The sequence below is a fragment of the Balaenoptera borealis genome (genome assembly GCF_965194805.1).
Source record: "Balaenoptera borealis genome assembly, chromosome: 13".
Lineage (NCBI taxonomy): Eukaryota > Metazoa > Chordata > Mammalia > Artiodactyla > Balaenopteridae > Balaenoptera > Balaenoptera borealis.
The window spans coordinates 85,503,086-85,516,339 of record NC_138870.1 but is presented as its reverse complement, the minus strand read 5'-3'; the positions used below and the strand labels follow the sequence as shown (position 1 = coordinate 85,516,339).

The 13,254-nt window shown below is 41.9% G+C and overlaps 1 protein-coding gene across 8 annotated transcripts in view; it reads right to left on the bottom strand.

Moving 5' to 3' along the window:
- The window catches only part of ANO4 (anoctamin 4), a 460,570-nt gene that overhangs the window by 149,826 nt on the left and 297,490 nt on the right, over positions 1-13,254 (bottom strand). For all 8 annotated transcript variants that reach the window (XM_082349613.1, XM_082349609.1, XM_082349612.1 and 5 more), the window contains one exon: positions 2,909-3,009. In XM_082349613.1, coding sequence (XP_082205739.1) covers positions 2,909-3,009 — 101 coding nt within the window. The remainder of the gene's footprint in view (positions 1-2,908; positions 3,010-13,254) is intronic.

Below are 13,254 nucleotides of genomic sequence, written 5' to 3'. Positions count from 1 at the left end.
ACTTTAAGTTTAGAGAATGCTTCTCTCATCTGATATAGGCAAGGGTAATGTAAAAATACATATTTATATTTTACAACCAGTATGGGAAGGACACTAACATATAAGCATCAACATCCTGCTGCAAACAACCACACTAGAACATACTGCCTAACCACTGGTCCTCATATAGGTGCATTAAAGAGATAAACCAAGGAATCCTGGAAAAAAATCTTTTTAAAAATCAGACTTATTAAGGATCTGTTGTACTTCTATATACCTGCATTTTAAAAAGTATTACCAATGTAAATTCTGGGTGTAGTGTAAATGGAGAGCACATGCATTAGATGCTTTATTAAAATGCAGTCTCCCCTTTCTATAGTTTGGGCTTCAACCAATGGGGTGGTAATGAAATGAATACGGTTTGTATGGATTCTGAACTGTTACTGAGATATCTCACTTAGAGAGAATGGGAAGTTTATACACCAAAATTTATTTTGCATATCTGTGAAAGCTTAAAAACATATCCCATGTTGTTAACAGGCAAATTATAGAGACAAGAGACAGATCAGTGGCTGCCAGGGGTTTGGGTTGCGGGGAGAAGGGATGAATAGACAGAGTAAAGGGGATTTTTAAGGGCAGTGAAACTATTCTGCATGATACTATAATAGGGGGTACCTGACACTATGCATTTGTCAAAACCCATAGAACTGTACAAGGCAAGAAGTGAACCCTAAAGTGAACTATGGACTTTAGATAGTAATAATGTACCAATATTGGTCCATCAATTGTAACAAATATACCACACTAATGCAAGATATCAATAATAAGGAAACTGTAAGTAGGGTGAGAGGGGGTATATGAGAACACCCTGTACTACCTATTTAATTTTCTGTAAACCTAAAACTGTTCTAAAAACAGTCTATTTAAAAAACCCATATCCATGGACATACAGGTATTTAGCAGAAGCAGGTTTTATTGACAATTTCCCATAAGAAACCTATTCCTCAACTTCCTTTTTAACATTGGAGAGATAAAAATCCTAGGAGACTAAACCTGGGATTCAGAAGTGCAGTCTACAGAAAATAATAAATAAAGATTCTTGGAGGCATTTAAATAGTCAGCTAAATTGACATTTGAACATTTTGTTGAACTGACATGGCAGGACAATTCCTGCTTTGGAAATACATATGTCTCCCTAGGCTAGATTTATTTGTCTAAAACATCGGACAAAATGAAAGCATAAATTTTAAATGCACCAAGTTGCATCAAGTGAAGCTATGCTTGGGTAAAATCACATCAATATTAATAAGGCCAATTAGTGGCCACACATTACCAGTATTTCCTCCTAAAATATTGCCCTGTAGGAATTCCTACATTTAAGACTATTATTCATAGCTATTATGGTTTTCATTTTATTGCCTGGCTCACAGTCTCTGAATACTGCATAAGGAAAGTATTAATGCTGCTTGCAGGCAGCATTTTTCTGCTATGTAATGAGCACACAGAGGTGTTATCTATGATACAGCCAGGCCCTTCAGAGATGAAATGCTTCCAGGTACTAAGGGAATTTGCTGTGCATCACATTGCTCATGTTTCTACAATCTGCTCAGGTTCTGTGCTGGAGAAGTGCGTTCTGGCAAAAGGTTTTATGAGATTGCTACTGGGGAGGGGGGTATCAGTTTCACTAGGCTTTACTACTGTAAAACTACTACTACTATCAAAAGGTAGACTTTTTAGCTCTGTTGGCTGTAAGATGTTGGTCTGATATATGACTCCATCTAAGCATAGATTTATTTTTGGTCCTTATGTGTGATATAGTATTAATTCACATTGATAAATAACTGAAAAGTTTAGAACTATGTTTGTCTCAATTCTTTTGGGAATTTTGCCTTAAGGAAAATAGATGCTAGAAATCCAGCCTCTATTTTGAATTGGTATTAGGACATAAAGACCAATAAACAAAGAAAATAAGGTGCACCAGGGAGATATATTACAGGCCTATGAATGGAAATTGCCCTTCTCTAAATGTGTTCCTAGCTCCTCTTCGTTTCTAAGAACGTAGATGGTGCTTTGTCTCGATAACTTTCCACAGCTCATTAAGAGGTATATTTTAGAATTGGCAGTTTGTCTAATATCTGCCCACTGACTTGGTCTTTATGGGCAAATTGTGAACTAAAAGTATTTAATTCTTTAGTCCCTTTGGAACTGTCCTTGGTACTACACCCCTCCACCTCCTTTAAGAGATTCCATTATTTCCACATATCTTGGCATTTATAATTTGAGGTTTAATACTTTATTTCATTTCCATCTAGCCAATGATCACTTTTTCTTAATCTATAGGGAAAATAAGAATATTCACTGTAAGATGGAGGAAAATTAATCCTTTTAAATAACTGAGAAATCCATGCAAAGTGTTTTCTATTCCCCTAGGAAGAAATATCAATGCTTGCGTTTGTGCAGTATTTATGACCTGACTTTTTAAAATTTAAAAATAGGTTATTTAAAAAAATAAGATCACATTTTCCTGAAATTTCTTGAACTTGTTTCAGTGGAAGTAGATTTTAATTTTTTTCTGGAAGGGACCAGTCAGTAAGGATCTGCACCGCTGATCCTGGGGTCTGGCCATTCAAAGAAGCAGTACACAGGGTTTCTAAAAATGGCACTTTGGAAATGAAAATGCCACTTGGAAAATATTTCTGTCTCACAGGCAGGTGAACTATCTGCCCTTCTAAGGACTGAATTAGCCAGACATTTTCACAAAAAGCCATGAAGTCATTTTTAGACATGAAGTACTTATTGCATTTCCTAAACATTTAAAGGATTTTCTTAGAGTGTTCCAGTCCGCATTTCAGTTTTATTTGTTTTGAGAGAGGAGTACATTAGTAGCAGAGAGAATGGGGGGTGGGGGCGGGGATACTTTTACACCTACCTGAAAGGCATTCTTACATTCATTTGTTCTGCATATCTTCCGAGCACTTCCCATGGGGCATGCAACTTCACAAAGATAATGTCACTATTTATTAGAGAGGACTGAAACAGAAAAAAGAAACTAAATTGAAAAGTATATCCAAGTCTCCTATGGTTTCAATTGAGTTGGAACTCAGAACACATGAACTTGTACAGAGTTTAAGATGGGGGGCATTCTTCAGCAACAAGCTGGCTCCTTATGTGTGCATATATGCACTCAACCAATACACCGCTGTGTGGCAGGCACTAGAGAACCCGTTAGCAACAAAAGAGATATGCATGGCATTTACATTCTGCAAAAACACACACAAAAGAAGACAGGCAGAAACAAGTTAAAGAGAGAGAGACAGATTCAGAGCTACGAGTATTCTGAAGACAACAAAGTCTTAGGAGGAAGAGTTGGGGTAGGGTACCCATTTCTTTGGGCAAAGGGTCAAGGAAAGTCCTCTCTGAGGAGGGGACATGTGAGCTGAGATACAGAGAAGGAGCCAGTTGGATAAAGAGCATGGGATGAATGTTCTGGGTGCCAAGGCCCTAGGCTGGGAAACAGCTTGGTATGTCCTATGGTCGAGGGACAGGGAGGAGAGTAGAGGGGCTGGGGTGGATTAATCGTGGAGACTGGAACGAGCAGAGGGTGGAAAGGAGAGCAGGAGCTTGTAGTGCTTCACAGGCCACAGCAAGATGGTTCAACTTTATTCTAGGAACACGGGGAAGTCATTTTGATTTAGGTGTTCAAAGATCACTGTGGCTCCTGTGTGAAGGATAAACAACAAGGGAGAGTTACAGCGAAAGCAGAGAGAAAGAGAGAGGCTCTCAATCATCCAGGCAAAAGCAATAGTTGGTGGTGGTGGAGATAAAGGGACCTAAGAGATGTGAGTCTTAAATCTGGGTCAGTATCAGCAAGGGTTTTTTCAAAGGACTGTGTTCTTTGGCTCCCAACCTTTGCCTCCTCTGGGGCTTCTTATCAACACAGAACTTAGACAAGCAAGTAAAACTAGAGCTTCATACTCTGTTAACCCCCCAACACATTTTGGTCTATGCCTCTGGCCAAGGGGACGTCTCCAATTAGGAGATTTCCTTCAGAAGTCATTTCCCAGGGGGAGGGCTGAGTTGTGGAAGGAAGTAGAAGATGAGAAACAGTAAGCCAGAGCAGTTTAAGTTAGCAAAATGGCCAATTATTTATCCATATCTTTCTCACACACAGTCGTTCTGAACTGCATACTATTTAAATTTTTACAGTTTAAGAGTATCAATTTAAAATTTCGTAGTTTAAGATATGTTGGGCCTTTGTGGCTGAACTCTCCTTATAATAGTATTTATAAACAAGCCAATATTTTTACACAGCTGACAAAAAAAGCTCAACTTCATGCTTTAGCTGGGGTGCATTTGCACTACAGGGAATTGTTTTTATATTGCAGATGAAATGCAATTGTAATTCATCTCTTGTATTTTCATTCAGGGTCTTCTGGCTAGGCTTATAAATAGTGTACTTAATTCATAAGAACTCCTCAAGATATTATGAAAATCAAACTGGTGTCAACTACAATGTTCTCAGGGACTTTGGTGATGCTGAATTTCCCATGGGGAGGAGGGCCAAGGCCCAGATCCACAATGGTGGTGGGGGGGTACCCTTTGATATTGGTTAGAAAAATCAAACTTTCTGGCAGTTCAGGCTGAAATAAGGTTTTATCTTTCAGCTTAGGATAAGCAGACCCCTGTCTCTAAGCCTCCTGAGAACAAGGAAAGTTTCTGTTATTCACGGTCGAATCCTCTGGGCCTAGCACAGTGCCTGCTATAGACGGTACACTCAACCAATATTTGTCTAGTGAAATGTGAATAGTTAGTCCTGGCCCAAGTGAAAGCTGGGAGTCCTGTGAAGCCAGAAGTGATGAAGATTAAGTGACTCTTGGAGCCCACATAGCCGGTTACTGCAAATAAGGTGCCCACGCAGGGAACGAACACGCCAGCAACCACTGAAGAAGCAATGACTAGGGCTGTGTCTCTTTGCACAGACTGGTTTTCTGTTTAGTAACCTATTACCTCCCTGCACTGGGTGCTTAGAGCCAGGTAGCCAGGGGTAGTGTGAATGAGCTCATGGGTGGCCATGTCCATAGAGGAATATATAGAAACATAGCACACACACTCTCCATTGTGTCCCATTCATGTCTGTGGATGTGCTGATGCCTTGATCTGAGATGTTCTCAAAGCTTATCAGTTGAGCATTCTTGTGCTTTGGAAAAGATTGCCACTGGTTTTTCCATATATAATATAGTTTTCCAAGTTAAAAAGCAGAAGAAAGATTGTTCTTCCTTAAAATGGGCCTTTTGGTTTATACTAAAGATACACTTCAGAGTCTGGGAAGGTTTTGTAGCTTCCTCACTTGGGAGGTTTCATGGTAATACCGGGAATGCTTTAAATTCACCTAGCTTTCCGACAAGGTTCTCACTTCCTGCTATTTCTTCTCTCATAGTCCCATGAGAGAAAGAGTAAAATTGTGCAAAATAAAGAAGATGGGAATGTGACTGATTTACAGAATCAATCAAACCTTGATTTAGAGAAGAGGATAATCTGAGAATATACTCTCTTCATGGATTACTGTGATTGCTAGTTTTACAGAAAATCTACTATCTATTGCAAGAATAATCATTTTGTAGATCTCCCATGAATGTGTGAAAATATTAAGGAAATACAATACTATATTCCATTTAGCGCACGTTTTACATGCCATACTTCTGTGTGTTGGAAAAGCCAAGTTCATTATCTGAACACATACTGAGTCAACTAAACTTCTAATGTGGGATCTCAATCATTTTCTGCATAAAAGAGCAACTGCTTTGATTAATTCAGCATGATAAAAATAACTCCATTTTCTTATTATTTCAATTATAACAGTAATTATAAAACCATCACTATTTTTTAGTGCTTTATAATTTTAGAAGCACTTTTACACATTACCTCATTTTATTCTCAAACTTGTAAGAGAGGCTTTACTTCAATTTCTTAAAGAAGGAAGAGACTAAGTCAAGTAAGTCACCCACAGCCAAACTGAAAGTTTATCCCAGGCAAAGCTGAGTCCACACCCACATTCCCTTACTCCCTTGTCAATTTTATCTGATAAACTCTGAGGTTTAAATAAATCCATGGCTTTTATGTGCATTGAAGACACAATCTCTGAATTCTTTATCAGTTTATACAAACTAATCTGAAAAGAATTTCATATTTCAGAAAACAAAGCAACAAAAACAAAGAGGGAAAATTAAGCTATATTTAAGATTATCTTGATAATCTTGAGAAAAATGTTAATTGAATTCTCATTAATGATGATGAGTGTCTATTCGTGTGTATGTGTGTGTGTGTGTGTGTATGTGTGTGTGCGCATGCGTGCACACCTGTGTCTATGTGTATGGGACTTATTACTTATACTCTGTTTTTAAGGAGAAACTGAACTTCAGCCCAGACAAATAAATGTGAAACAGATGATTGCTAATTATATGGCTCATATATCACTCTTTTCTCTAGTGCTGAATGATTATGCTACTGTGCTTAAATAGGTTTTTCCTTGTTATTAAGTATTCCTTTCCACATAAATCCAAGTGTGCAAGTGCCAAAATGAAGAAAAATAAAAATGAATTTTTTGAAACATAGAGTTGTTTCATTAATATACTGCAATAAAAATCCCTTAGGTTAGAACACTGGGGAGAAGAAAAATGACCATTTAGAGGAGTCTGGAAAATCTCCTTAGAAGAATGATTAGAGAAATTAAGAAGTAGCATGGAAAACACCTGGAGTAGAAATAGGTAAGATTCATAGAATACATTCCTTCTTTCTTGTTCATTCAACAAGAACATATTGAACACCTTCTATGTACTAGATGCTGGGAATGCAAAGATATATAAATCATGGACTTGAAGGTTAGATAAGGCAACAGTAAGGAAAAAAATAAATAGCATGCCATTATCTAACCCAAGCAACCCACCTCTCAGAGACATGTAGACGCACATATCTCTCCATCTCACGACCCCCAAAACCATGGCTGGAAAAGGGTTTGGGAGCAGGGGCATGGAGGTGCATCATGAACTCAGTGTAGGAAATGTTAAGTAAGTTTGTGATGGTCACGAGAAGATGTCCTGTGTGTAGATAAATGAGTCTGGAGCTCAGGGGAGCAGTCTGGGCCAGAGATACAAAGTAAGTGTGGCCAGGACATAGACAATATTTAAATCCATGGGATTGGATGAGGTCAATCTGGGAGAGAGTACAGGTACAGAGCCACGTGGGTAGCTGGACCAAAGACGTTAGTTAGGAATGCAGACTCTGAGGTGTGACTGCACCTATTCATATTCATATGTCTACCTCTTACCAGCTCTGTGATCCTGGACAAGCTATTTAACCTCTCCGTGCCTCAGTCCGTTCACCTGTAAAATGGGAAATGATAGCAATAGCTATCTACTGAGTTGTATTAAATGGCACAATACAGGTGAGGTACCCACGGTACATCCAAAACATGTTAGTCACCATCATCTCTAAGAAGGGCCACACCACATTGGCAGCGGTGGGAAGAACACAGCTAGTTACCTAGTTACAACCTGTGAATGCGACAGATAAGGAGCTAATACCTGAAAAGGATTTTCCAGTCTTTGACCCCAAGGCTAAACCAGAAGAAACCCTGAGAGTCAAGCCCCCAATTCCCATCTCCTGTCCTTCCACAGTCCCCTACATGTTCCTCCAAGGACATTCATTCATTCACTCAACAGACATTCATTAAGTGACTACTATATATCAGGTACTCTGCTAGGTGTTTGGATATATTACAGTAGCCCAAATTTACAGTCTGGAGCAGGAGGCAGACATTGAACAACAAGTAAACATATGATTTAAAATTATGAAAAGTGGTAAAAAGGACAAGAATACAGTGCTGTGGGCCAGTAGAAGCAGGGTACTTGCTTTAGATCAGCTGTTTGATCCCTGCTGCCATAACATCTAACCTCAGATCCAAAAGATGAGAAGATGTCAGCTACGGGAGAAGCCAAGTGAAAAGCATTCCAAGCAGAGGGAACAGCAAGTACGAAGACCCAGAGATGGGAGATGACACCAGGAACTGAAAAGGCTCAGGTGACTGGATACTGTAAAGTGTGAGGCAGGGAGAACACCTGATAATCGGGCTGAAGAGGAGAGCTGGGGACAAACGCTGCCAGGCCAGGTTCAGTGCTGTAAGGAATTTGGATTTTATTCCTAAAGTCAATGGGAAGTTACCAATGGATCAAAGACAGAGGGGTGATGGCATCACTTGTTTCAGAAAGTACACTCTGAATGCCCTGGGGGGAATGTCCCAGAGGGAGCTCAGGGCTGAAAAATTCACTAGGAAAGTTATTCCAGGAGGCCAGGTGAGACAAGATGGTGACTGGAACCAGAAGGTAAATGCGGCAAGGAAGAGAGAAATGGACAGACTTGAGATCTACCTGAAGGTAGATTTGAAAGGACTTGGGATTGATCAAATGAGGAGAGTGAGAAAAGAATCCGGCGTCTTAGAATCATGTGCAGGTTGTTTTGCCTGGGAAACTGGGATGGTTAATACCACGCACGATATAGACAAGAGTCAGGGAGAAGATGGCTGTTTACTTCGGGATGTGCATGTCTGAGGTACCGGGGCGACAGGTACACAGGAGTTTGAAGTAGGCAAATGGATATGGGAGTCTGGCTCTCCGAGGGTGGGACTTATTGAGAACTGCAGGCATGTAGCCGATATTTAAAAGCATAGAACTTGATGAGGTCACCTAAGGAAAGAGTACAGGGAAGGACTGAGCCCCAGGGCACACTAACATTTAGAGGTTTGGAAGAGGAGAAAGCAACCATCAAAGCGGACTGAGAAGGAGCCGTCAGAGAGGGAGGGAAACAAGGAGAGGGACAAAGACAAAGCAGAATCCAGGAGGGATGGGTTTCTAGAAGGAGGAAGTGATGATCTGTGTCAGATAAGCCAGGGGCAGCTCAGGTAACCCTTCCCGCAGCTACGCCTGGGCTGCTGGCTAGAAGTGGCCTCATTCAGCAGTGCCCTTTGTCCCAGCCTGGCTGCTGTGACCGCCTCCCCTTTGCCTGCTGACACTGCCCTTGGCCCCCGTCCTGCTGCTGATGTAGAGCTGCGGTGGAACTCCACTTCTAAGTGTCCAGCTTGTCCCCTGAAGGGAAACTTGGAACTTCCATGTTCTGGCTGGCTTTCCGGAGTCAGAGCTGAGTTCGAGGAGGGCACACGGGTACCAAGCTGTGTCTCTCTCCCAAGCACACCCCCCTGCCACACACAAACCAGCGAACGAAGCCCATGTGCGACTCCCCTGGCCCATGCTGGGGAAAGCTGTCGCCACTTCAGAGCATCTTGTCAAGAAGTCAGAAGCGGCTCCAGTCTCCGCTCTGTGCCCAAGGTTCCCAGGCTGTAGTTCCCGCACACCTGCCAGGGATTCCGAGGCAATGAACGCTCCTAGCAACCTCCAAGGACTCCCCAGGTAGACATGCAGATGGGACCTCCCTCCCCCTGCAGGCCCTCGTTAGACACACATCTCTGATTTCAAAGAAAAAACTCATTGCAATTTTGGGTTCTGTTTGACGTCTATGATGTTTGCCTGAATGAGATCATGATCTTGTACAGAGTCACGCATGGATAATGTGTGTGCATGCATCGAGGAAATGTACTAGAAATCACGTTTGCCATAGAAACCTTATTCTGGGAAATTTTTATCAATCTATTTTCATTTCAGGTCCACTTTCACTGATTGGGTTATATTGAAACAGGATGGTGGCACTTTTTAAAAGGTAGCAGGAGAAAGGAAAGCAATTTAAAAGGATTTGGTTAATCATTTCTTTATCAAACATTTATTGCAAGTGCATTAACCACTTGCCTTGTGCTGGGAAAGGGTCATTTACATTATAATAAGGCAACTGGCTTTGGGCTATACAAAAATGAGACCATTCCTGCCCCTGAGATGCTAATACCCTAGCCATGGAGATAAAAAAGTATATGTGGAATTTAAGTAGAATTACAAAACAAGAGCTACATGAGGATATGCAACCTTTCTTTAGACACTGAAGGAAAACAAAGTAGAGAAAGCACACAGTGTAGTGGTTAAAAGTCCAAGCTTTGGAGTTAGGGTTCATGTGCCAGATCTGATATTAGTAGCTGGTGACCTTGCACAAGTTATTTAATCTCTGTAACCCTCAATTCTCTCATATGTGAAATGGGGACAACAGCAGCACTTTCTTCAGAGGACTACAAGCTTTAATGTATGCAAAGTACTTAGCTAGTTCCTTGTGCACTAAAAATACTCTTTAAACAGTAAGAAGGAAGGCTTGTAATTCATTGTGGCAGGTAAAAATATTTTTTAAAGTTAAAGCGTTAATTGAGGAACAAGATTTCTTTCTTCCCACCTGGTTTCCAAATTCTGGCCATGAAAGTATAGCCATGGAACATTAGGAACACAAAGGTGCTTGCTTGGAGGGACTAGGAGAGGCAGCTGCATTTGCAAACTGACCTATGTTCCTCTCCACAGATATCACAGTGTGAATGCCGGGCTTGAAGGAAGCTGCCTGTCTCTCACTTGCAAGCTCACTTCATTCATCTAAGACACAAAGTGCATCCTGGGGTTACCTTTGTGCCAAACAGGGACAGGGAACAGGTGAGCAGGAAAGGGGGAACGAAACAGGGGTCTGTTTGGAAATAGCCCCCATGGGTCTACGGCAGCCCAGAGTACCCTATGTCAACCGGGAGCCCTGCGAGAGGCTGTCGAAATTAAAAAAGCCACTCAGTTCAAAAGATGATCCCCAATCCTTTTTTAACCTTGAAGAAGACCGTTTTAAAAGAGCTGGAACTTCATTAGAGCACAGAAGACTACAGGAGACCTAGGCTTAGATACTTTCTAGAAGTCTCCTTGATGTGACTTGTTAGGTGATCACTGGCCAACAGCCAACCGTGTGCTGCTCTGTGGTGGAAAGAACACCTGGGCCAGGTCCTGTCACAGCTCTGTCTTGCGAGTTTGGGTAAGTCACCTCACTTCTCTCACTGGCCACACAGAGACAACATGACTCCTGGGGCTGCAAACGTCTAGGGCTATTTTGAGGCACAGACTAAAATGGTCTGTGAAAACATGTTGAAAACTGCCCAATCCTGGCTCTGTCTCTGGCTGCACCTTAGATTTGGAGCCTGGCCTCTTCCCTGCCCTCGGTTTCCTCACCTGCAAAGGAGGGGCTAGAATCATTCAGTTTGTTCCAAACTTGTTCAGCAGAAGGGCACCTGGAAATCATGGTGATCTCTGCAGCTGACCACGCATCTCATCACGTGAATTGTAATTTAGCATTCACTCACTCATCCATTCACGTCGTCCACAAACCTTCACTGGGGACCTTCTATGTGCCAGGGACTGTCCTAGGTGCTGGGAGTACAGCTGTGAACGAAACAGACCGAATCCCTGCCCTCATGGAGCTCAAGTTCTATTGGGGACACAACCCTCAATAAACAGACACACGATATTTCTGACAGTGTGCTTCGAAGAAGAATAAAGAAGGGGAGGGAAACAGAAAATAACGGTGAGAAGGAGGTGCTATTTTAGACAGAGTACTGTGGACAGGCCTTTTGATAAGGTGACGTTTGAACAGAAACCTGAAGAAGTAGGAAAGAAGGCTGTTCCATTATCCAGGGAGAGCGTGTTCCAGGCAGGGACAAGAGTTAATGGCTGAAAACCTGAGGCATAAAGACGCTCCATGTTTCAATCTATTGGGCACAAAGGGTCGACTCAGGATAGCCACTTGCATCTCTTCTGTACCGCCTCAGGCAACTCCCTGCATTTCACTTTCTCATAACTATGTTGTCAGGAGAACAAAGCAAACCCCTGACACTTTGGGGACAAAAAAGGAGAAATGAATTTCCAATTGGGAACTCAGATAAGCCTCTTGGAGGAAAAAAATAGGTGCAGTAGAGGTGGGGGCAGTTACATAGTGCTACCACAGGCTACGTAGTGCTTTAGGGCGTTTACACATGTTAAATAACCTAATCTTCACACCAACCCTATGCAGCCAGCATCATTATCCTGTTTTACTGCAGATGAGGAACTAAAGCACAAAGATCTTGGCTAAGATCACACAGTGAGGAAGGAGGGAGCCCGGATTCTCAGCAAGGCAGCTGGGCTTCAGAACCGCTGCTTCACAAGAGGAAAGTGGGGCTCATGAATATATTTTCTTTGTGGATTCAATGCCATTGTTATTTTATTTTTTTGAAAAATACTTAGTTACATATTGAAATCCAAGGTACAGTGCATACAGTTCCCTCTAAACATCCTAAAATGAATGTAAGGCCAGTGGTAAAAACAAACTTGAAGTCTGGTTCTGCCACTCACACTGTCTGTGTGTTTCTGGCACGATACCAGCTCATGAGCCTCCGTTTTCTCATTTGTAAAATGAGGACAATACCAAGCATGACTGTTCTGAAGCTGACACGGTTGTCAGCTTACAACCACTGCAAGTGGTTCAATAGGGAAGAATTTCCTTCTTCCTCCCATAGACTGCTCGGTGAACATTCTGCTAATTTATAGCTAATGGCAGAATTTTTTTGGTGGATCTGGAATCCAGTCTCTGAAATGGATGGAGAAATGTACATTTCTGGCGGGTTAAAAGGCTCAAAGTAATCGCTAAGCAATTTCAACTCCTCTCAGTGGGGCTGCCATCTACTCAGCTGTGTGTCACCAGGCAAATGACTTGCACTTTCCTGAGTTTCAGTTTTCTCTGAAAAATGAGGGCATAAGTCCCTAAAAAGACTTTTTTGTTTCTTTTTATTTTTTAAATTCTCGATTCCCTGAGGACTCATCAGAATTTCTGAGTGTAGTTCAAAAAAACTCTTCAGCTGATTCTGACGCAATTCTCTCTCCACAACTCATGTACATGCGTGCACACATACACACACTCACTCAGTCTTTCACACACACACACACACACACACACACACACTTATTGTGCCCTGGGAGAGGAAAGCCTCTGAGCTACGGTATGTTCCTAAATGGTCACAATGCTCACCCCCTGAAGATGACATTAGCATCAGCGACAGGAAATTGGTGTGTGAAATGGCCACTCACTCCTCGTTGGCAGATCTTTAAATGGGGCTCCCCAGGGGCTCCAACCAGGCTCTAGTCTCATTCCACCTGTTCCCCCGGGATGACTGCATCCCTTCCCAATGGCTTTAGATGTCACCCATCATCTGATTCTTCCAGATCCCTATCTTTGGCTCAGACCCCTCTTCCGAGTTCCAGATCCACAACGCCAACGGCCAACATGGTATCT